This window comes from Leuciscus leuciscus, assembly GCF_965113295.1.
Source record: "Leuciscus leuciscus genome assembly, chromosome: 10".
NCBI classification, from domain to species: domain Eukaryota; kingdom Metazoa; phylum Chordata; class Actinopteri; order Cypriniformes; family Leuciscidae; genus Leuciscus; species Leuciscus leuciscus.
Genome location: NC_138734.1, coordinates 7218718 through 7244008, shown reverse-complemented (window position 1 = coordinate 7244008; position 25291 = coordinate 7218718). Strand labels below are relative to the sequence as shown.

Sequence of the window (25291 nt, the reverse complement as noted above, 5' to 3'; positions counted from 1 at the left end):
GTTTACACCTGGTCATATCATGCGTTTGTACTGATCGGATAGCTATGCAATTTGTTAAAACGGTTCCATTTACACTTGCCCACATAAATGTGTCTCCGCAAAACGGATATAAATCCGATCTTCAGTTTCCGTGCTATATGCAAATTTAAGTTCACGTCAGCGAAAGCAACAGATATGAGCTGCATTTTATCATCAGCTAATTTCAAGATCAAAGACAGCGGCATCAGCACTGGTAAGATCATTTAGTCTCAATACTTTTAATGAAGATGATTGTGTGTTGAGCGTCTGCAACATTTTATTGGCGGCATTTTACGCGTTGGCTTGCTGAAGATATACACAGCAATTTATCTGCGGCGATACGTGTTGCGGTAGCGCTGTCATATCTGGCTATAACATGTCATATAGCCTATAATAACATGCTCTCTCACGTTTATTTGTTAACATTTTGGGAGAAGTAAAATATACATATGTGGTTTCAACAACCAGGTGCATTTAGACTTGTCCAGTTTCGTCTGGAATGAGTCTCCGATCACCTCCTGAAGTGGTTTGAGCGATCGGTTTAAATCCGTTTCGAAACACACCTCTGACCCTCCCTTCATTGCTCCGCCCCCAAAATATTGAACACGCTATGCAACACAGGCATTGACTAACAGCTGGCGCATCAGACAGCTTGTGCAAGTATGGATGAATCAGCTGTGATTCAACAGCATATCTTGGCTCTGTGAAACAGCAAAAAAAAATGATGTTACTGACATATTAAGCAGAAACAAAGTAACCTCGGCGTCCATTATCAGGCCTTCCCACTCTCCAATGTCTCTCCAGGGCTGGAAAGCTTTTCCGATATTAACGCGAGTCCCTCCTTCTTTCAATTAAATTCTTCCGACCTTTTCCTCTTTGGTAATATCTCAGCTATCTCTCTTTCTACAAATGTCCCGCTTGCTCATCACTCTTTCCCCTCCCTCATCATCATGAGTGGACACGTCCCTATTTATTTACTCAGCCAGGACTGTATGAATGAACACAATATTTTTTCAGCACACACAGAACAGACATCTAAGCAAATATTCACAAAATTGTTTGTTTAGAAGTTGATTTAAATTTTCAATAGCGTTTCTCAGAAATCACTGCACCTTTGATATTTTTTACTTTACATTTACATTTACATTTACATTTATTCATTTAGCTGACGCTTATATCCGAAGCGACTTACAATTGCTATATATGTCAGAGGTCGCATGCCTCTGGAGCAACTAGGGGTTAAGTGTCTTGCTCAGGGACACATTGGTGTCTCACAGTGGATTCGAACCCGGGTCTCTCACACCAAAGGCATGTGTCTTATCCATTGCGCCACAACCACCGCCACTTTAATGACTAGAAAGTTCAAAAGAACAGCATTTATTTGAAACAGAAATCTTTTGCAACAGTATAAATGTCTTTACTATCACTTTTGCTCAATTAAATGCATCCTTGCTGAATATTATGATTGTTTTTTTTGGTTTGTTTTTTACTGACCCCAAACCTTTCAATGGGAGTGTATATTCATTCTAATTTTTATATAATGTATGTATCTAAAAGATAAAAGAACAACATTTTCTTTGAACCTGCTTGTCCTTGAGTGCTTCGAGTGAGAGCATTATCCTTCACAGGGATCGAGAGAATATCTCTAGCCGTTTTGTAGTTATCCTCAAGGTTGCGTTGAAAACAACAAGAGTGAATGATGGAGCGTCATGTGTGACCGTTAGCTCACCTCCACAATGCCGTGACTGATGGTGCCGTACTGCCTCTTCCTCAGCAGCACCAGACTGATCACAATCACCGTCGCTATGGCCACCGCAATCACCAGCAGGCCAATCAGAGCGCTGCTCCCGAAGCTGAAGTCATCCACCAGGGGGCGGAACGTCTCCTTCTCTGATCCACGACTGAACTGCAAGGGAAAAATAAACACCAACCGTATTTACACTCCCAGAGCACAAAGAGCTACGACAAACATGGCTAAAGACCTTTCAATGCTGCGACGAGTGCTGCTGAAGCAGGGGACTCGTACTCTAACTTGTGTACAGTAATACAGTTGCCATGCAAAGTCTTGCACGTAAATCAAGCCTGTGTGATTTTTATTTTTTCATTCTGAATTTGTTGCATTTTCTATCACAAAACATCCATCTTAAAGCATCAGTTCCCACCCCCAAAATGAAAATTCTCTCATCATTCACTCACCCTCATGTCATTTCAAACGTGTAGGACTTACTTTCCCTCTGTGTTCTCCACCAAAGAAAGTTATACAGGTTTGAAAAACGACATGAGGGTGAGTGAATGAGTGAATAAAGCCTAATATATATTTGATATACACATTTCAAAGGTCTCTAAATTATCAGCATGATCAAAACTTCACTGAAAAACCTGTACATGAGTATCAAATATGATGCATCAGGCTTGCGAGGAACGCTTATTTGTTCATCATTATTGTATAGCATTGCATTGTATCTTTTGCTCCCCAGCCAACATTAAATATCATCTTACTAAAACATTATTGGGAGATAGTAACAACTGATATTTATATTAATTATGTAAATAGTCCGTTATACAATTATAAAGATCTACATTTACATTACAAGCTATTAGAATTTCATCTTTCTTTTTGGTCATATAAATATCAGTAACTGCAAATTACATTTTTGCTCAGTTTGGGGTTATTGTCCTCCTTGAGTATGAGCTTCATATCCTCACTATATAATACTATAGGAGACAGAAATGCCTGATGTATCGAATACAATACTCAATGCATATGCAAACTGTGTGTTACATGTCACATTTTCAAGATCGAAATTGAGCTTATGGCATGAATGAATGTGTTGGTAGTATTGATCTGCTTCACAAAGTGAAAATCTGAATGTGCACAGACAGCCAATGACAGCCGTGACTGGCAGTTTTCACACACAAATGTTTAGTGCTCAATTCCATTTGTGTGAGAACCTAATGATGGCGAATGACGCGTATCCACCGGACATGCTCATGCGTCTCGCGTTAAAAACATGCACACGTGCTGTGGAGGATTGTGACAAACGATGTAAAACTGTAATTTGCTCACAGGTCGAAGTGAAGCAGCCTACTGTAATCCCCCACCAACCCATTTACAGCCCATAATACGAGACTGCAGCGTTTGACAGTACCATGTATTGGGCACAGGAGGGCGCTGTACTTACCAGAGGATCAACACCCTTCAAAATCACTTCTTTAACATCCAGAGTCTCATCAATCACCTGTCAACACAGACAGGGTAGTCTCAGTTACTTCCTTGGGAACTGAAGATTGAGTCAGTGTGTGAGATGTGCAGTGTCTGTTAGATTACTGAAAGAGTGTGAGGGGAAAATCAAGATTGAGGGGGACCAAATGTTAAAAAATTGGTCATTGAAAAAGGCTAATTGAGCGACACCTATCCTGTATATTAAAGTGGCGTGTCCCCTCAATGTCTGTCATGGTTTTGGTGCTGTTTACAGCAATAGATGGGTATTAAATACTGTGAGCAAATCCAAAATAATTCATGAGCTTTGATACAGTGACTATGTCCTTGTTTGAAGACATGGCCGGTTGCATTTAATGAAGGAAAAACAAGCATTTTCATCTTGGTATTGTGCTATCAAACACAAAAACACCTACACGTGTTTTGAAAAACATTAAATAAAGGGCTAATCAGAGCATATTTAAAGAGATAGTCACCCAAAATGTACATACTTCTGTGAAACGTAAAAGAAAGAAATTTTGAAGAATGTGGGTAACCGAGCAGTTTTGGTTCCCATTGGCTTCCATACTATTTTTTGTTCATACAAAGGAAGTCAATGGGAACTGAAACTGTTTGGTTACCAACATTCTTCAAGATATCTTATGCAAAAGAAAAAAAAAGAAGCAAAATTTTATATGACATTTTCATTTTTAGGTGGACTATGCCTTTTATGTAGCTTAGATTCTCATAAACCTCTGATAGCACCTCTGTGTGATTTCACAAAGACAAACATGCAGAAATATTGTACAAACAAAACAAGGCGAACATATAATTCACATTCTTCCGAGAGATCATGCATTGCAAGTCTCCAGCGCAGCCCTTCACAACCACACGGGCTCTTGTGTGAGCTGCGAACAGGGGAGACGGGAATGTGTCTGGGAAATATGTGAATGTGGCATGCAAAGAATGCTATGAATGAGATAAAAATAAGATAAACCAGACTTGTATTTCTGGAAGGAGATAGCAGAGCAGCGATTGCAAGGCAGCAAGTGAAGTGCTAAAGTTTAAGGTAAGATTAGATGTCAGGCATTGGTTCAGTGGAGGCTATAGATATTTTAAATAGACCCCAATTCATTGCAAATAAATGCAAGAAAGGAGTCCAATCGGAATTCAACATGCTAACCATATGACGACAACCATTGAATGGCTAACATTTAAGTAAATAAGATATTTATACATTTTGACGATAAATATAAAGTTACAAAAAAATAATAGATCGCACTGACATTAGTACGTTTTCAAAGGGTCAGCAGAAAATTTCAGAGAATGTCAACATTCACTGCATTTGACATTATTACCATCTCAGTTTACTTTCTGAAAAAAGGTAAGAAATCACAAGACTATTCATGATTATTTAATCTTTTGATAGCCATTGTTTTTAAAAAAGTACAAAACTGTCACTTTTAGCTGCTCACTGCAGGTTATACTGTCTTGTAAAGCTGCTTTGAAACCATATTTATTATAAAAAAGAAGGCTAGAAATATGTTTTAAATGTATATAACATTTTAAAATTTAAATCTAACGTTAATAATGGGTAAAACAAAAGATAATCTGTCAACATGATACAGAGAATTTTTTTTTAGTAAAATGACAATATACTAAAATCCCTTTATTTAATTCTGCTAACAACGTAGTCTTCATAATATAACTTTTTTTTTGCAACGCCTTTATATTTTAAAAGGGGGTGATCATTATATTTGGGGGTCCTTGGCATCAAAACATTTGAAAATCCCCCAAAAATGTGGAGAAAGAAAACAAAAGCAATATCAATCCAGTGCTGCCTTGCAAGCGCTGTAAAGACAAACTCACATGGCACAGTTACTACTATGAGACCAACCATTTACACTATAAATAATTAGACTTACAGAGCAAACTGTCTGTATTATTTATCTGTTCATCTAGGTGTATCATGAAAGCCTTTCTATGTTTTATTATTAGCACTTAAACTGAATGTTTATAATAATCCTGAGTTGTTCTTTTTTTGTTAGATTATGTAATGACATGAGAGCTGGCGTCAGCTGTTGGCACAGTGTACACAACAGAGCAGTAAAGCGTGTGGGGTGCTCGAGGCAGGCTGGTGGTCTCACCACTTTTTCGTTGATCTTGCTCTTGCTGTTGATGACTTTTTCCTCTGCTCCAATCAGACCGTCCAGACTGTTCATGCCAGAGCCTGCAGAGGGAACAGCCAATCAGAGTCATTCCTGCATTCAGATCAAACTCAAACGCTTACCAACATCTCTGTGATCAACAGTAAGCTGCCATCAAGACCATAACTTCAATTTTTAGCCGATTCATGGCCAGAAACCTGCTGCCTTGCCAATTTGCACAGTCAGTCAGGGGGCGGCACACCAACGCAGACTCATTCATAAGTCATGCACTTATTACAGTGTATGATGTAGAAGCTCCCACTGAACCCAGAGTCCTCATGGATCAGCCCAGGCAAGCTCAGCGTAAACATTCAGCTCACAGCAAGAGGTGTGATCTACTGTGGTCAAAAGGTCTCTTCCTGGAAGAATTAGTGCCTTGAGACATCCTGTGAGCACTTGTTTCCAGTAACAGCTCTATAAATAGACAATCACCCTACATATTAAACAATTAAAGTCAACATGAACCTGCATTCATAACCCATTCTACTACCCACAATGTGACATTTCTGAACGGAACAACTGACAGGATGGTCCAAAGTGGTCGTTCAATACCAGAACCAGGAATTAGGCCACTTAAACCTCTACCTGCTGGGAACTGACATGGCGATTACGTGGATGCTAATGGTCAAGTTCACTGTCAAGAGAATACTGATGTATTCCAATTGTGACACTTCCTTTCGAACTGTGCTTATTTTTTTTTTTACAATGCAATTTGCTTTAAAACATTAAAGCTGCAGTCTGTTACTTTGTGTAAAAATTTACAAAAAATTATATATTGAGCGAGTGTCATGAATCCATTTTCAAAACCGTGTTTTTGTCTTATCCTGAATCACTACGGTACACCTATAATAAGTGTTTATATTTGGACTATTTTTAGACCGGTCAGGTCGTACCACTGCATCATAGACATAAACAGTGCGAAGTAGCTCCGGCTACAATGTTCTTCGGCAAGACGCACGCAGGTCTGTTTATTAACCGCTAGAGCGCCAAAAGTAACAGACCGAAGCTTTAACATTAAAAGGCCTTAAACTACTGCATTAAATGTTGACAATTTTTTAAAAGACAGCATTTCCTAAAAAAGAATGGGTTAAATATCTGGTTATTCAGATAAAGAACAATTATATTCAATGTGCACATGCAGTGTACCAAATTGTCTCTGAGTGTACTTAAAATTATTGTATATATATATATATATATATATTTTAAACTAATTGCAGATAAAATACTGAAATCAAAGGTGCACTTCAAGAAAGTAGACTTTCATGACTGTTTCTTAACACACTTAAGTAAACTTTTAAAAGGTGCATTTAGTAATATCAATTGATATAAGTAAATTTATTATGATGTGTTGACTAACATATCAAAGCAAGTGTAAAGTACTTGATTATAATTTTAACTGTAGTGCGTTATTTGATATTACACAGATGTTACATCATTATAAATTTGTAATTAGAAGTATATTAAAATACATGACATTCAAGTTTCAGTAGAAATGACGTATATTTTGGTTTACGATGAATGCTTGTCAGCACTTTCAGCAGTACACTAACCATAGGGATAACGTCATTTTCGATTTTCATAACGATTTTCCTATGTATTGTCTAGACCAGGGATGGGCAACTTCGGTCCTGGAGGGCCACTGTCCTACAGAGTTTAGCTTCAACCCTAATCAAACACACCTGAACAAGCTAATCAAGGTTCTCAGGATTACTAGAAAATTAGAGGCAGGGGATTTTTTCAGGGTTGGAGCTAAACTCTGTAGGACAGTGGCCCTCCAGGACCGAAGTTGCCCATCCCTGGTCTAAACACTTATTAGAAACATACGTTTTCAAAAAAATAAACATAACTGTTTCAAAATTTGTGTTTTCGATATGTTTGTTTGTTATTAAACAACGAAGTGTCATCAAGTAATGTTTACCACAGGTTTTATTTTACTCATAAATTGAAAAACCCCATTACAAAATTTAAGGAATCAGTGGCAAATTAGTCTCCTGGGTTTTGACACCACTCTATTTCAAGACAACAGGAGCAATTATGAAATTTCATATAAAAATGTACTTAAGTGGATCTAAAAAAAAAGCAAAGAATTGCATTTAATATAAATTTTAACTATAAATATTTTAATTTAATTGTAAACAACATGCAATTAAGTGGCTAAAACTAAATCCAGCATGCACCGCATATTCTTTTAAAGTATATTATTTTCATAATGACTCTTTTAAAAAGCATGCTAAAGCGTACTTCTCTTTCATAAGGGACATATGATTAGATATGTATGAATTTAAAACATTAAACAGCGTAAACAGCATTTTCTCTGTTGTAACACAATAGTGGAAAACATTCTATGTCAATGCTGGAAGCTTCTAAAGACACCTGGCTAAAATGAGTCCTGGTTGTATAACACCACGTCGGAGAAATCTCATTGGTTGAGAGGAGAACAATACCTTTCGCCCACACTCATTGTGTGACTGTCAAAGCAGCAGGTCACCACCACTAAAAGATTAACTATGTTCAGCGGCAGTCACAAGGTCTGGAGAGAAGCGCTTGCAGCTTAAACATGCACGACTGAACCACAAAATACATACACACACCACTGGCAAAACTTAACACATGGAGGTGAATGTGTGTGACTAAGAAAATTAGACTTAACAAGTGAAATGAGACAACAAAAACAAAAAGACCAATCAGAGATGGACATTTTCAGACAGAAAATGTGGGTAGTGCTTGCCTGTGCTTACTCACCACCACGATGCTAGTGTTTTGTGGGTGGTTGTAAGGTGTTGCTAACAGTTTCTAAGGCATTCTGGGTGTTTTTTTTAGCTAGCTCCTGGGGCCAAGTGATTGCTAGCTAGCTCATGTAAAAGAGCCAATCCTCAAGTCCGTCTGCTAGCTAGTAGCTACAATGCCACTTTCTAAGCAAGTTATGTAATTTAAATCATCCATCAGACGAAAACCATCCGATCACCATTTCAAAAGTAAGAGCACACCACTCTTCAACAAGCTGCATGATTTGAAGTATCATTAATGTCTTTAGTACAAACGATATGGTACAATTTATGCTCTAAAGCTTAATATTCAGGGTTAGGGTGTTGTTTCAGTTCCCAACCCCAAGTATAAGCAATAGTAATGATGTATTGCAAACTTTGTAAGCATCACTAATAATCTAAGAGTAGCTTAAATGTGTATTTATATGAGGTGGGACCACAAGGTTAAATGGTAAACAGGTTCATGTTCCAATTGTACAATCTGGGAACAAAAGCTAGCCGTGGGTCAGTTTAATAAGCAGTCCTGCAATGGAATTACTAAATTAACGAGCTACAGTCATTAAAAGCGCAAGATAACAGGAGAGTGACGAGAGGATGCCCAATAAGTAGCAAATGAGTCCTAAGGATCTGTCCACAGAGAGCTGGGTCTGAATCAGGTTATTTGTATTCCTGACACAGGCAGGTAGTGAGGCAGCCATAACTGCTTTAGCACCACACAGCACATTTACACTGGACTCGTTCTCAGATCCAAATAGCTGATTAGCTTAACAAGCTGCTTGGACTTTTCATTAGGCAAAGCTCTTCCGGCCAGACATTGAGAGATGGGATGTTTGGTCTCTCCATCTGAGGGAGTGACTGAGAGAGGAAATTAAGAACAAGATGGCTAACAGGGCTGAAGGGACAGACAGAGCAAAACTATGGGGTGGAAATACAGTAAAAAAAAAAAAAAAAAAAAAAAAAAGGATAGATGGGCAAATGATTCAAGATGTATGAAAGTAGGGCTGGGTAAAAATTCGGATTAATTTAATTTTCATTTGACCAATAAGATATAGGTTTGTAAAACCCCACAATGACAGAATTATCCTTAATTAATAATAACAACAATAATAGTAGCGATTCTTTTTATAAAATAATAAATTATATAATATATATATTTACTTCAAAAAAATAATATTAATCCAGTACATGGTCACAGAACCTTCTTTTTAAATTTAGCATGGGGTTTAAAAAGTAATAATAGTTTGTATTATGCTCCTTAATCATAACATGGAGTCACAATGCACGTAATGTACTACAAAATGTTTAAAAAAAAATTGTAAAAACAGCCATGACATTACTGAAATATTCCAAACTGATAGAATTAAAATTAAATATAGAAAAAATATGACTCAATACCCAGCCCTATATGCAAAAAATAAAAATGATAATAATAATAAAAAAAGAGCAAACAACATTTAGGAGGCTGAAGAGGGGGAAAAAGAGAAACAGAGAAAAGCAGCAGAAACCCACCTTTCTTGAAGGCACGAGGCGGTTCAGAGAGATCGCCTAGGCATTGCATACAAGCAAAAGACAAAACACGAAAAGATTGAAACAGAAAAAGAGAAAAAAAACAAGTGAGTAAAAGAGAGGTAAGTCAGGGTTATCAAGCTCTGTCTGCAGACGGAGAAGAAAATCCCGCAGGGACAGAATGAAAAAACAAATCATAGAACAGGTGAAAGAAAGAACCAGGATGTGTTTCTGGACAGGCCTGTCATAATGAAAGCCCTCCTGGACTCTGATGTGCTTATTATATTGCTCTTTTTGTATATTTCACCTTAATTTCGCCCATTTTGGCATTTGCTTAAAGGCTTGGCAGGGCAGTGAAAGGGCAGGACTGGGCGCTGAAAGAGAGAGATTTTCAAAGCCCTTGGCCTCAGGCTTTACGATTTTAGCTGAACTTCAAATGTCGTTGTGTTTAAGGCGATGCCAGTGGGGATTCAGGCAAGCTTAGATAAGCAGAAACCTACAGCCCGAGTGCAATATTTGGACTTGAGCGTTTCATTCAGCATTTAGAAAACATTAACACGAATAGGCCTCATGCTGCCAGAGAGCTTCCGCTGACTGGCTTTGAGAGAGAAGCTACAGGCAAAGCTTTAGTACTGACTCAAAACGGACACTTTAAACAAGAGCCAGCCAGAGAAAAAGCCATTTCAGTAATGTGTGAACAAGGTACTGTTGGCTGAGCTTTTCCTGGAAAATTTCCAGGTCACATTTCACCCCAAAAATAAAAATAAATGTTATTTTGAAAGAAGAAAAATATATATTTTTTACAACCATTGAGATTGAAAATTATAACTTTTTTATTTTGGGGTGACGTATGACCCTAACAGACTTTTTTTGCTCATCTTTTTTTCGATCTGTTGGTTCATAACAGTATGAACAGCACAAACCACATGGAATCTGATCTTTTCGGTTCAGATTGGGCCTCTTCCATATGTGGTCCAAAATCAGATACAGGTCTGATGTTTTGCAATGCGACCGCAGTCTGAACAGTCATATCAGAATTCATGCGACTTTTACTTCACTTTAGATTCGTCACAATTCTACAATGAAGTAGCCAATGTAGACCAATGTGCACAAAAAGTATTCTCGTCGCTTCATAACATTAAGGTCGAAACACTGTAGTCACATGGACTATTTCAACGATCTTCACTACCTTTCTGGGCCATGAAAATAGCAATTGCGTTGCAGTCTATGAGGGGGTCAGAAAGCTCTCGGATTTCATCAAAACTATTTTAATTTGTGTTCTGAAGATGAGCGAAGGTCTTACGGGTTTGGAAAAACATGAGGGTGAGAAATAATAAACAGAAATTGAATTTTGGACGAACTAACCCTTTAAATGCAAATACATCAATTAATGTGCGTTACAGTATTAATCTCCTATCACATGATATAAATGAAACAAAAATAATGGTCACATTTAACATTTCTTTGTTTCACTAAGCTAATAGCTAACCATTTAGCCAACTAAGCTAGCATATCCTAGGGTTATTACAGGAAATCCAATCTTCATCGAATGCTCTCAGCATTAGATATGGTTATAACAGTATAGTATCACAAATATGATATTTAATAGAGAGTGGAAATATGATATTCAATATTAGCTTTAGTATTAGTTTCATCTTCATTTTAAGTGCTATAACTGAATGATATGGGGTTCAACCCTGCTGAAAACAACCTAAACTGGCCAAACCCAGTTTGGTTCGCCACTTTTTTCAGATGTTCAAGCTGAAGCTGAATTCAAGTTAAAGACCAACTTGGCCAGGCTGGGAGAACCAGCTTAACCAGCTAATACCTATGGAAACTTGTTTCTGCCATGGAATAAAAAATATATATAATTGCAACCTTTTATCATACAACCAACTTTTTTCTCACAATTCTGTGAGATATAAAGTCAGAATTGTGAGGGAAAAAAAGTCTGATTACAAGTTTATATCTCGCAAGTCTTACTTTTTTCTATTAATTCTAAGACAAACTCGCAATTGTGAGTTAATTCCAAATTGTGAGATAAAAATACACACAAAAATTATTTTAAAAAGCAGTCAGAATTGTGAGATAAAAAGTCGCAATTACCTTTTTTATTATTTTTTTGTTCCATGGCGGAAACAAGGTTCAATTAAAACCAGCATACCGACTGGGTTTAGCCGTTTTTATCCTACAGGGAAGTGAGTAGTAGCGGCATGACACTGACGCAAAACCTGCCTCGGCAACAGTGCCTTATGGACTACTTGCACTGAGCTTCATGACGCACTTCCGTTTTGAAATAGTACAACTAATTTATTTCCAGTTATGTATATTTTCAATGTGCTATAGGCATCGAGAGTTGACTAAACGGCTCTTAAGCGAGTGTCCGCAAGAATACTTAAAAATCTGGACATTTTCAGAGACGGGAGAAGAGATATTATAATGATTCCTGTGTAAAGAGTTTTCCAAACTCAACGGAACATGAAGTTTTAATCCAACCCAAGCCGTTCGGAGAAAGCAGCGGCTGGTAAACATCCGTGATTTCCACCACAGGATGTCAGTGCTCGTCTTAACTAGTGACCGCGAAGCTGAAGTGTATGAGACCTGATGAATATGAACCCTTAATTATTTGTATTAAATATTTTAATCACTTGTGTGTAATTTTTCATAGTCAATAGTTCCACTGTATGTAATTTACATGTTTATGCAAAACTTCTTAATTAATATTCAAAGTAGTAGCATTGTTAATACTTTACTGTTTAAGATTAATTAACATGTTAAATTTACCGCAAATTCATCCATTCATTCAACTATTTTAAAAGACTGGAATAAGAGCACCAACGCACACACAAAAAATCCTTTTTAGCAGTCAAATCCATTTAAAAATGTAAATGCAAACTCAACAGGTTTGAAATATGATCAGGAAGAGAAAAACACTCTTAATGAGAAGACGAGCACTAGACATTCAGAATGCACAGCTGGAAAGAAAACTGAGAACATGATTCATTGTTTTAATCAATTGCCAGCCATAAAACGCAGTAATAATCTGCATTCTCATGCATGTATGTGCGCTCAATGGTGTTATCGTAAACTCCCGAGTTGTAATAAGTAGAACGTGGAAGTAGTTGTACAAGTTGTCCATTGAGAGACCATTGAGTGCATAGTGAAAGATTCGTCAGTGTAAATTTAGACAAGAAACTTACCCTCGGGTTCAGCGGGTGAGCCCAGAGAGTTGACCTGGAAGGGGCGGAAGGGCTTTCCTTCAAAGGCAGGAACCTCCACGCTCTCCTCAGAGGATACAGTGACATCAGGCTGAGACTCAAAGATGGAGGACAGGAACTGGTCCATATCTGCCTTTTGATCCTGCAGAAGTTCATCTTAATTGGTAGATACAGAGAGGAACATGGTTAAAAACAGCAAATCACAGGAGGGAAGAGATGGAGGAAGGGATCTATCTCAAAACCATGAAGCCATCATAAATGTGATCAATTATCCATTACAAGGTTTCCTACTGCGGCATTTCAAGGCATTGGTAAAGATAAAAAAAATGACCCTTTCTAGTACTTCTCAAAACTTGCAAAAACATTCTCCACAGAGTCTGGCTTAAAAACTACACATCTTCACACACTAGTGGGATTCTGGAGGAGTCTTGACCCAGTTCTGTCAAACCCCACATACTAGTCTCATCTCTTCTACACAATGCCACTGCTCCTCTCGTAAAATAAATGAAAAAGAAAAAAATATGTTAAGTGCAGAGTCTCTGGGAAAAGCTTCCAACTGAAACAAACAACACGGCACAACAAACGCTTCAGAACACTCTAATTTACTTTGATTGCGGTGAGATGTGCTCAAGCTGAGCAATAAAAAGAGTTGCCAAATTACAGGCGTGTGTGTGTGTGTGTGCGCGCGGGTGTGCGTATGAGAGCTAATTACTGAAGTCAAGCTTTTCATACAGGTGTAATTATCTTGGCATCCGAGATGCAGAGAGATTCTGCAGATTTTTAGGGGACTAAAAGCTCACATCAGGACAAAAGAACACATAAAATAGACCAAAAATCGTTGTACATCTTTATCCATGTTAAACCAAGGGCGCTTTAGAGTGTTGCGTTTCTTAGTTGCTGTGAAAGCCATTTTCCGAGCTCATGTGCACACTAGAGAACCACATCAAGCGAGATGGCTTGAAAAAGGGAGGTCTGGGTTTGGGTTCACATGAACTCCAGTACGGATCACGATTCATTTAAATGTAATTCAGCCTATCTTGCAGGAATGGATGGTTATTGATTATGTAAAATCTGTCTGTTTCAGAACAGTACAAATCTCTATTTTCTCCATAAGGACACTGATTTTTAGCAAGAATGAACAAACCTTTTTAGTGATAATGTCCTTGTCATGAGCTCCTGGATAGTTAAATGATATATGCTTCTGTTGAAGCCACAAGTTGAGATTGTGAGTTTAATCTTTAATGCAAAAAATATATATTTTAAAGACGATTTAAACAAAAAAAATTTAATTATGAAACGTATGCACAAATGAAAAAAAGAGCATGAATTTCATGCTGACTTTAACAGGTAAAATACCAGTGAAGGACTACACTACCCATAATCCTGGAAAGAGATCTACCAATCAGAGAAGCCGTTGTCACTATGGAAAAGAAAACTGAGGGTTCAGCAGCGACCAGACATTCCCATAAAGCAATTAACTTTACATTAATCTAAACGCCGAGCAACATGAGCGGGTTTGGGATGTTTGCTAACAGTATATCCCTGAAAAGACAATTTCAAACTTTTTACCCCAAGCGAAGAATAAAAAAAGGACTTTGTTGTGAGTATATCGGGGCCTTGATGTAATAGAGTATCCTTAAACTCAAGTATTTTGCAATAATCTTCAGATCTTATACCCAAATAGTTTTATATTGTACCGTAGTTTCTGTTTACCTCATAAAATAATTTAAAAAGACAATTTACTTTGTCTTTTTTTCAATTTACACATAATTCTTTTGTTTAAAATCGAAGTTTGCAATGTTGTGATTCATCTCAGAGTTGCACTTGAGTATTGCAAGCAAACATTTCACAATCTTGATTCCTTGCAGTAGATCTGTGGCTGACAGAAGCAGTTTATACTCCATGTTCACGGTCAATAGTCAAACCAAATGGACAAAAACAAGAGTAAAACATTGAAGCTGACACCACCTTCCGAGTTGTTACCTAGCAACAGAAGAAATTACCTGCCACTAGTACTCACTCTTACTCTTAAGTTCATGATGCAAATAAAATAATGTGACAAAAGGAAGTGGAATCAAAGTTAAAGTTAAATTATCAAGTGTTAAAGAAGCGAATGATTTAAACATTGTAACATAAAAAAACTGGCTCTTAAATCAACTCAAATTCACATTTTTTAACAAATTTCTATCATGAAGAGCATCTCTTTTTCTTCTCTCCAACAATAACCATCACACACCTAGTGAAGAAAGCCTATCATTTATTTCATACTAAGTATACTACAAATCATATCAGTTTACATATTTACTGACATATCCCTTGAGACTTCCTGATATAATTAAACTTTATTTGTACTTCTTTATTGCACAATGCACACTTCTAAATATTAAGCCTAAAATGAGTTTCACTATCACTATTAGTAAGGATAGTATGATATCTGTATAATATCAGTCTTTAAATGCAAGATATTTAAAGTGTACATAAAGTATACTTGCAATAGTTCCACTTTAGCACAATCAAATATACTTAAGTATATCTTTAGTTGGACCTCAGCACTTTTTCTGAATAACTAAAGTGCATTAATTACAAAATGTGTTGTTCCGATCTAACTTTAAGTACACCAATTTAGTATACCAAAAGTACAATTGCAGGGTATTTATATTAAGCACTGTACATAAATACTTAGATGTATTTGTGGTATACTTTCAAATACTTTCATAATATATCTATTTCAAATACATATTCCTTTTCTTGTGTGTGTTTGAAAGATCGGATCCAGATGTCCACACTTACCAATCTCATCCTGGATCTCCTCTGCGACGTATGGCACCTTGTAGAGCAGAGACAGGCTCTGGTTCATCCTCTCCTCAATCACCCGCAGGTGGGTCATCACCTAGGGAACACAGACACACACTTCTAAAACAGCGGTCGATTTATGCAAGATGATATTTAGAAAAAGACTCCATTCCACATGATGGAACAGGTCTGTGGTTGTGTTAAAGGGCATGTAGCGTTGAATGGATGTAAATCAGAAAAACAAAAGCTTTGTGGCGATCTTAATGCGGAAATGCGGAGAAGAAACTGTGTGACTGTGTGCAGTAAATTGTCTGTGTATGAGCAACCACGCCTGTTCTTTTGTTGTCACTAAATTTGTGTGCAATGCTCGAAAACCAGCAACAGATGGCAATGAAGGGCTTGTGTATATACACATATATATACACACAGACACGTATATTGCTCTAAAACGTCCTTGTAAACCGTCTAGGTGCCCGTCTGGACCTCAGAAAGTTCCTGCATACTGTATTTAGCTGTCGCACTGTTGGTTTAGGAAGTAAGAAGGTTTATGTTGGTCTGCCAGTCATATACCTGGACTTCAACTCATTTGAGAGGAGTTGCCAAAATAGACCATTTCTCAAACACACCGTTCTATAAATCACAGCCGCACAAGCCACACAGGTGTGACTGCTAGTTTTTGTGCGTTTATAAAACCTACATGAGACTTGACAGTTGATTAAGGGATACTTCGCCCAAAAATGAAAATTGTCATTATTTACTTATCCTCATGTCATTCCAGACCTGTGTGTCTGTGGAGCACAACAGTGGATATAAACATTTATACTGCACTGTTTCACACAGTGAAAGCACAGGTTGCAAAAAAGGAACCTGTTCCAAAAAAAAGGATTGTAAAAGTTCAAAGTCATTATACATTATGAGGGTGAGTAAATTATCATTTGGTAATTTTCATTTGGGTGAATTATCTCATTTACTTCCATTCCATGAAAAAAATCCTTTCAAGTTGAGCAGATTCAGAGCCCAGATTCATGACCAAGAAGATTCATAAATCTTCTTAAGGAAAATAAATAAGTAAGTTCGTACAAATGTTCTTAAGTGCATTTGTTTTTCAAAGAAGAAAACTGGCTTGATGGGAGATCAGCACTCAGAATAATTTTTTTTAGCATGCCGTTTATTAGAAATAGTTATTTTTCCTAGTATTAGTAATATATGTCATATGTAGCTAGTGTTATTTTGTAATGCTTAATATTAATATCGTAATATTTGAAACAACCTAATAAAGTCATAAAACATAAATTAAGACTTAATTAAGACATAAATTAAGTTTATTCTAACATTATGGCCTGGTTTCACAGACAGGGCTTAGATTAAGCCAGGATTAGGCCTTAGTTCAATTAGGCCATTTAAGTAGCCTTTTTATAAACGTGAAAATGTTTTGTTTTTTGTTTTTTAATGGCACTGACATTTTAAGATTAGATTTCAGTTAAAACAGCTCAAACATGCATTTTAGTCTGGAACTAGGCGTAAGCCTTGTCTGTGAAACCAGAGGTAAGAGGTTATTATAAAAACTAAATATTCTTAAATTAGAAAACAAGATGAAAATGGCAATTAAGAAGAATTTTCTTAAGAATGCTTTGTGAATCCCCCTCAGACCAAGAGGTTTGCCTAATTAAATCTGAAATAAACAGGAACTGCTATCAGTCAGTAAACAAAAACACAAGATGTAAACTGTTGTGAATGTGGGTTTCATTTCCCATAATTCTCAGATCTGTGCACACCTCTGGATCTGTGCCACGTCCCGTCTCCCATGACAAACATTCGTGCTGACTGAGGCCAGTCTGGAATGCAATTTATAGAGCCACGCCATTGGCTCAGACTCTGAAGTTACATCCAATCAAATCGCTAAGTGTGATGTTACACAAGAGCAGTGCAGTGCTAATCTCTCATATAATGTTTGAACAAGAGAATCCAGTCATGCTAACTCACTAACGGACAATCCTCTCAACTGCTGAACACCGCACATATGCACAAAAAACATGTTCAAGTTACCAAGCTTAAATGGGAAGCGAGTTATTTCTGTGCCACTAAATTTCAAACACTTCTACTCTGCCATCTCCCATTGTTTATCACAGTTTTTACACCTCTTTGGGAAATCATCCATTAAATGGCTTATGGTCTTTGAATATTAAGTAGGGACCAAAAGGCAAGTAAAACTGTTATAAATTGGACAAAACTACGTAAGGTGAGAAAAGATCAAATGAAGTATTGGATTTAGCATTAAAGGGAGGCAGCTGGGGCGGCACTGACTTGGGACTTCATCTGGGCGGCCTTCTCAGGGTCCACGGCCAGGACGTGCTGGTAATGGCGGAAGGTGTGCTGACGATCTTTATTCTCGGCACGCATGTACCTCTTCAGAGCCTGCAGGATACGGTGGGGCTGCGGAGACAGAGAGTGAAGAGATAAATTGACCACAAAGGAGAGAAAATAAAAGGAAGGGTGAGTCAGGTGGACATCTCTTTATGAGTTGGCTGATCCGTGAATCAGCACTAGGATCAAAGAGCCGCAAGACAGAGAAATAACAAGAGGATTAGCAGAGATGCTGAAAACGCACCTGCTTGTGTGAGTCCGGCTCTGGCTCTCTTCGTGCAAATCATTTCAGGGGATTAAACATTACATAGGTGCCCAATTCAAATTAATATCTTAAGTAACTGAAGCCGCCCTCGCTGTTATGAGGTTTCAGCGGGATAATAGAGGACAGGTAATCTGCCACCATTAAATCACGGCGCACGGGGGAAAGACAACCATCGCCCATTAGAGACTTAAGCATGAGAAGTGTAATCTGGTCATTATGAGATGAGAACAATCCTTCAAGGAAGCACTTATCTCTCATAGTTCTTTGACTTACAGAACTTGCAAAGACAAAAAATAATGCCATCCACACCTGGTATTAACACGCATCTCAAATGCATCTCCTTTTCGAAGAGTAATCGGTGGGTCAATGAGATGGATACTTTAAATACATTCACAAGCAATTTATATATTCAATGACTCAAAGACACTTGCTATGATCAACATGTTTATAATTTCTGAATTTAAATTCATTGTGATCTTTTTTGGCAGGTATTAAGTCAACGTCAAATGTTAGGCTGAACTGTCTCGATATCCGGTTAAAGAAAAAAAAGCATCAATAAAAGAATACAATTTTGGAAAAGAAAAATGTTTTCCAAAGCCTAATTTCCAGCTGTTCATCATATAAACTGATTGTGTCTCATCAGAAAATTTGGACTAAACTCTTCGATTCGTATGGATAGGTTTTACAATCTCTTTATGAACTTTTTGAAGCGTCAAAGTGCTCATTGCGTAGCAGCCAATGGGGGGACGGAAAGCTTTCAGATTTCATCAAAAAGGTCTTCATTTGTTTTCCAAAGATGAACGAAAGTCTTACGGGTTTGGAATGACATAAAAGCGAGTAATTAATGAATTTTTTTTCCTTTATCCCTTTAACATCATTTTTAAACGGGGCTAAAGGTCATTGTTTGTTTTCTCACCCTGGGTGGATCAGCCTGCAGGGCGGCTAGGTAGTTCTCCAGAGCAAGACGGCGCCGATCGTTCAGCATTGCCTCTACCCGAGCAAGGTGAGTCTCCACAAGCTGCTGTTTCTCACTGGCTGCCTCCTCCTCCAGGGACTCCACCATAGCCTGGAAGTGCTGCAGAGAGAATAATAAAAAACCCATAAATAAACAGTCACATCTTGTACGAGATGTCCTCTGGCATGGAAGCTGAGGTTTACCTGGATCAGTGTCTGTCTCTCAGCTTTGGGCAGGTTCCTGGCCTGGCTCTCGGCCTCCTCCCACTCCTTCCTCACCTGATGGGAGCAAAACATACACAAAACTTGGGGCTCTGGTGACACAAATAAGGGCTAGACCTCAAGGGCCAAACAGAAACAACTCTATAACAGTTGGGGATGTCACATGGTAAATCTCTTATCTAAATGTAAATGTGACCTCTCACTCACCCTCTCCATGCGGTTGCGGTGTCTGATCTCGAGTTGCTCCTTGGCCTTCTGGAAACGGCTGTGCTCTTTATCATCAGCTGGGGTCTCGAAGTACACATCCACATCATCTGTGGGTTGAGGAGTGGGCGGCACTGAGGAGAAGAAAGAGAGTTTGTAAATAGTGCGCATATAAGCCCTCTTCAAAACACTTGCTAGGCAGCATTTTTAGGCATCACAGGTACACTGCAGAAACGTAAGGCTGTTGCTCATACCTACAAAACTTAAGGCAGGAATGCATGATTACTTTGTGAAAATAACAATCCTATAATGCACTGCGACAAGCTCAGAGAAAAGTTTCAGAGTTGAGGGAAATGTCTGTTAAAATGTACTTATTCAGTACTGAAAAGTATCCATAAACTTTTTATATCCAATTTTTGTGAGGCATGTATTGTGAGTTTATTGCCGTAAGAAGCTGTTAGCTCAGCAACATCATACTTAATAGTACAACAATAGTACAACATTCCCATCCTTTTAATCCATAGGGAACTGATTTTGAACAACTTGTAAATCTTTAAAGATTAACCTACTGTGAGCTACGAGGTTGTTAATCAATGTTATTACACGGCTCTGTGGAATACTTGATTCTGATTGGTCAATCGCGCGCTCGATAGTGTTTTTAGCCCCCAATGGCTCCTTCCAGGCAGCTAACCCTAACCTCAACCTTAAACCTACCCATCCCCTCGCTGCCTGGAAGGAGCCATTGGGGGCTAAAAACACCAAACACCTAATCGCGCCATCCAGTGGTATGTTATTCCCCGATAACAACCGCTAAAGACAGATGACACAGGCTCATCTGGGTAACTGAAGTCAGCTGCGCTATACGCTTGCTAGGAACGGTTTTTCTTCATGGGAGTTTTGTGTTTGGTGAGCTAATGAAATATTAAAACTCAGTTAAATCAATATTTTGTGTAAAGTTATTTAATTATGTCATCTGGTATCGTGGACTCAATTTTGTGACTATTGTTTTGTACACCGTTTTAAAATCGTACCCGTTTGTTATCTTATAATCCAACAGTTTCATCTCAAATCAATATTTCTTATCCCCATAATTATGTGTTAATATCCCCATAATTATGTGTCGAAATGCTGTGTAATAAGTGGTTAGACTGTATACCGTATCCCTTTAATGTCCGTCTAGATTGAACTTGCTGCGCTAGCAACTGCTCTCTCCACGCAGGCTTTGCGTTTAAAGACCTAATAAAATATTATTTTGACTCAGATCAATATTTCGTGTCTACTTATTTACTTATGTGGCAAGAAGCCGTGTAATAAGCGGGATAATGTACATCCAGCCGGTTGTTATCTCAGAATAAAACATGACAAGGATGATCAGGAAACAAATCACTATGAAAGATGCTTTATTTACCGTTTTCTCATCACTATCATTTTTGTTGTGTTTATTTTTAGTGAAAGGAAAGCGTGCAGCACATATTTACATATGTTTGCTAACAGGACCACCACTTCTCACGTATTTCGAACTTCTTTTTACCCCCATTTTTTTCATATTATTTCCTATTTACTTATTCTATTTTTTTATTTCTATTATCTATGTCCTGTCACTGTCATTCTGTTTGTACAGTGAAAGCTTCTGTCACCAAAACAAATTCTTCGTATGTGCAAACAAACCTGGCAATAAAGCTCTTTCTGATTCTGAAAAAGAACTTCGCCATGAGTATATCGGGGCCTTTAGGGAGCTCACTATCTTTTGGAAAAGAGCTATAGAGACCAATTTTTTTAAACACATTTACAGACAGAAAGACAGATCAACAGATATGTCCAAAGGAAGCAAAGGAGGAGCAGCCAACAAAAAGGAGACCACTAAGATCAAACCAGGGGAGAATACGCTTCCCACAGAGAGCTATGACTCTGGAGATGGCTCTGTAATTCCCCTGATTCTGAGAGAACCAGACAGTCCTTCATTTCCCATTCCTTTCATCCTGTCCTCTGAAAAGCGCTCTTCTGACAGAACTGCCCCCCCTTAGCATTTATCTTAATAGTTACTGCACAACTCAGCACGCTATGATCAAGATATGAGCTAAAATCAGTTTTCCTTAGTATACAGATGACAAGGCCGACTTGACTTCCCATAAGGCTGTGCACAAAAGGCAACATCAGACATGCATATTGATTAGAACAAGCAGTCTACAGCGTCTATACTAATAAGAGGACAGGAGAAACCTTGAATCATGAAGGTTACCATGATAAAAAAAAAGATCATATTAAATCCATCAGTTCATGTTGCCACAAGAACACATGGATGATGGTTTCTACTCCTACACAAATCAAATACATTGGCAGATTAGTAATAAAAAAAAGACACAAAACAAAAGCAAAGACGGCGTAAAAAGGGATGGGACACAGCACTGCACAAGCAGAAATAACAGGAAAAAGAACATATTAGACTCAATTATGGCGCTTTTCCACTGCATGGTACGGATCGGTTCGGCTCGGTACGGTTCGACTCGGCGCGGAACGGTTCGGCTCGCTTCGCTTTTCCACTGCTGGTACGACTTGACTCGGTACGGCACGGTTCGGTTCGTTTTAGCTCGGTTGCTTTTCCACTGCAGTTAGTACCGCTTCAAAGTGGGTGGGACTGATCGTTATAGTTGCCGTCTCTACTGCCATGACATCATCATATTAAATGCGAATTTTTCATTCCGTGTTTCCCCATCCGCTCCTCGGCAACCAACGAGTGGACGTCTGCACCTCGTCCACTGACCACGATTCAGCCATTTCTTTTTTTTAAGTTTATACTCTTTTTTTTAAGCAAATACTTTTAAAACAGGCGCTACAGTGTTGGCTGTTGTCTACTGGCTATTTAAATCTAGCGGGTTTAGTGTCTCGTGTTGTAAATACAATGACGCTGGTAGTGATGATTCTGTCTGACCAATCAGTGATCTGCAGTGTCTTCACGTCACATTTTAGTATCGGTACGGTACGCTTGGAACCTCAACAGAGGTGGTACCATTTAAAGCGAGCCGAAGCGAGCCGTACCGTACCGTACCATGCAGTGGAAATGCGTCATAAGTGAGCAGTACTGAACCGAGCCGTACCATACCATGCAGTGGAAAAGCGCCAAAGCGTGCCGTACCGAACCGAGCCGTACCGTACCATGCAGTGGAAAAGCGCCAATAGATCAGATTAACTGATTAACAGATTGGCCTCAGGTGATGGTTTGCTTTAACAAAATGCAACAAAAATATTCATCCTGAAAATTAATAATAATAATGATTATTTTAAAATAATAATTAAATCATGTAAAATAAATTAGAATTAAAATGAATTATTCGTTAATTAGCCTGCAAAGTGTTCACGGTTGTAAAGCAACACAGAAAATTGCATTGATATAGAACGTACAGTGAGCATTTATAATGACTGACTGCAGCTCATCCAATCAGAATTTTAAGTCTCAAACATTCGTTTTCAAAGGCTGCATTTAAAACAGTTTAAAGCAGGCTGTTTAGGTACACTAACACAGTGTTAGTATTGTGAGAGAAAGCAAGGAGAAGGAACAGGGTGGAGCGGAAGGGGGCGGAGTCCTTGATGACGAGTGTGACTTACTCAAACGTTTGCACACGGCCATGCAGTATTCCTCCGAGTCGAAATTGTTGCGGTTGCCGGCACAGCCTCCGTAGATGAAGCGCACACACTTCCTCTGCTGTATGTCGAAGTGCCAGCGAGGCTTAGAGGCGCGGCAGGGGCCGGTCTCCGCCTCCAGAGAACACACAGCTAACACAGGAGGGGGAGGCGCAGTTAGAGCCTCCAGCCACCAGGGGCAGCAATCAGTAATGCCCTTGCACTATAGAGCGCAACAGGGGAACACCGTGATTTTGCCGAGACAGACATGTTCCTAGATACATATTTTGTTGATCCTGGAGCAACATTCCTGTCTGAAAATTTTGTCCTAACCCAATCCCTAATCATAAACCTAACCGCACCGATAAAATCAGAGGGGAATGATGGGTGAATAACACTGATGTAGAAGCACTTAACCCTGGTTGTAAGCCTAAATTTGGCATCAACTGTAAACTTGTCCCTCAAATCTGATTGGTTGATTGGAATGTTGCTCCAGGATCAACAAAGGTGTAAATCCAGTAACATGTTACATCCAGTAACAATAGTGGCCGCACACTTTTTCAGCGGCCTTGGGTCCAGACGTATTTTTACTTTTTACTTTCTCCATAGATAACTATTACGATAACTACATTAGCGTCCATACCAATGGACAATAACCTCCTGTTTATTATAAGCTGACTGCAGTTATGACTGTTAAACGCTCAAGCTCTTTGAAGTCATGTGGATTCTGATTGGCTGTCAATGTTTTTTATTATTCATCAGCTGGAAAAAATTATATTGTTCGTCAGTGTTGTTATACTGTTATAGCAATATAACTTTGTTAGCATTGTTATAGCTGTGGTGTGGACTTCGCTTTCCTTAAATAACTAGAATAATTATTAAAACTTTATAGTTATATTTTTATAAACTTGCATGAATAGCCCTTTAGTATAAAATCAATGAACTTCACTGCTAAATATTCAGTTACATACAAATGTAAAACAAGTTTGAGAGCGTAGGGAAATTCAATTGATTACATGTTTCATGACCAGTGGGCACTGCTGACCCCTACCATAATTTTGTTTCCATGGTAACAGTGACTTCTCTGATTGGTGCATTCATCTTTATCAGGATTCTGAGCAAGTTCATTCAGGCTATAGCATGTAGATTAAAAAAAGTTTGTGTCTGACGTGTGGCTTTAACAGTGTAATATATCTTTACTTAACCTTGCAAGCTTTATACATTATTGTTAAAAATAAGTCTTCATGGAGAAAACAAATTATATTTTTTACTTCTGGAACCCGACTGTTGCGCTATATAGGGTGTACAGACAATGGCAAACAATAAAGTGTATAATTAGCTTCAGATATAACGTAATTTTTTTTTAAATAACTGTAAGCCTCTATAGTGAACAGGACCAGAGATATGCATCAAATGAGCTGCTGTAATTGGACGCATTGTGGCAGTCAGGAAATAAATAAAGGAAACCGAGTGTTACTGACCTTCCACTTCCTGCAGAGTTTTGTCATCATCCTGGCTCTCTGGGACCACAGCTTTCTCTTTCTTCTCATCCTTTTCCTCACTGTCTCGGTCCTCCTCTTCATCCTCGTACACGTAGTGGTAGTCCTCCTCATCTCCGTCATCCTCTTGCTCCTCCTCTTCTTCAGCTGTGTCCTCCTGAGTGGGCGGCTCGTTGGCAACAGGCTCGCTAAAAACGAGATGAAAAGACAATGAACATGATTGAGTGAACGTTAAATCTTTTTTGGTCTTTTCGCTTTTTTTTCTTTTTTTTTTTTAAATAGAAGCAGCACCACAAACCACGTCCTACTCATCGTTTAAAATAGTATAACTGCCAAAACAACCTTTTAAGTAAAGTAACTATATTGAAGCTCTTTAAACTGGGTAACTCTTTCTGGGTAACGGGTAACTCTTCAAACTGATCCACTGGAAAGTCATGCAGGTTTGGAAAGAATTGAGAA

The 25291-nt window shown here is 38.3% G+C and overlaps 1 protein-coding gene across 3 annotated transcripts in view; it reads right to left on the bottom strand.

Moving 5' to 3' along the window:
* The window catches only part of aplp2 (amyloid beta (A4) precursor-like protein 2), an 89310-nt gene that overhangs the window by 2166 nt on the left and 61853 nt on the right, over window positions 1–25291 (bottom strand). The window contains exons 6-16 of one of the 3 annotated variants that reach the window (XM_082181436.1): window positions 24815–25020; window positions 23319–23486; window positions 19719–19849; window positions 19494–19568; window positions 19252–19410; window positions 18011–18139; window positions 15704–15803; window positions 12896–13069; window positions 5365–5447; window positions 3201–3257; window positions 1748–1924 (exon numbers count right to left, since the gene is read on the bottom strand). In XM_082181436.1, the coding sequence (XP_082037562.1) occupies window positions 1748–1924; window positions 3201–3257; window positions 5365–5447; window positions 12896–13069; window positions 15704–15803; window positions 18011–18139; window positions 19252–19410; window positions 19494–19568; window positions 19719–19849; window positions 23319–23486; window positions 24815–25020 (1459 nt within the window). The remainder of the gene's footprint in view (window positions 1–1747; window positions 1925–3200; window positions 3258–5364; window positions 5448–12895; window positions 13070–15703; window positions 15804–18010; window positions 18140–19251; window positions 19411–19493; window positions 19569–19718; window positions 19850–23318; window positions 23487–24814; window positions 25021–25291) is intronic. The other 2 variants (XM_082181438.1, XM_082181437.1) reach the window with 2 other exon arrangements.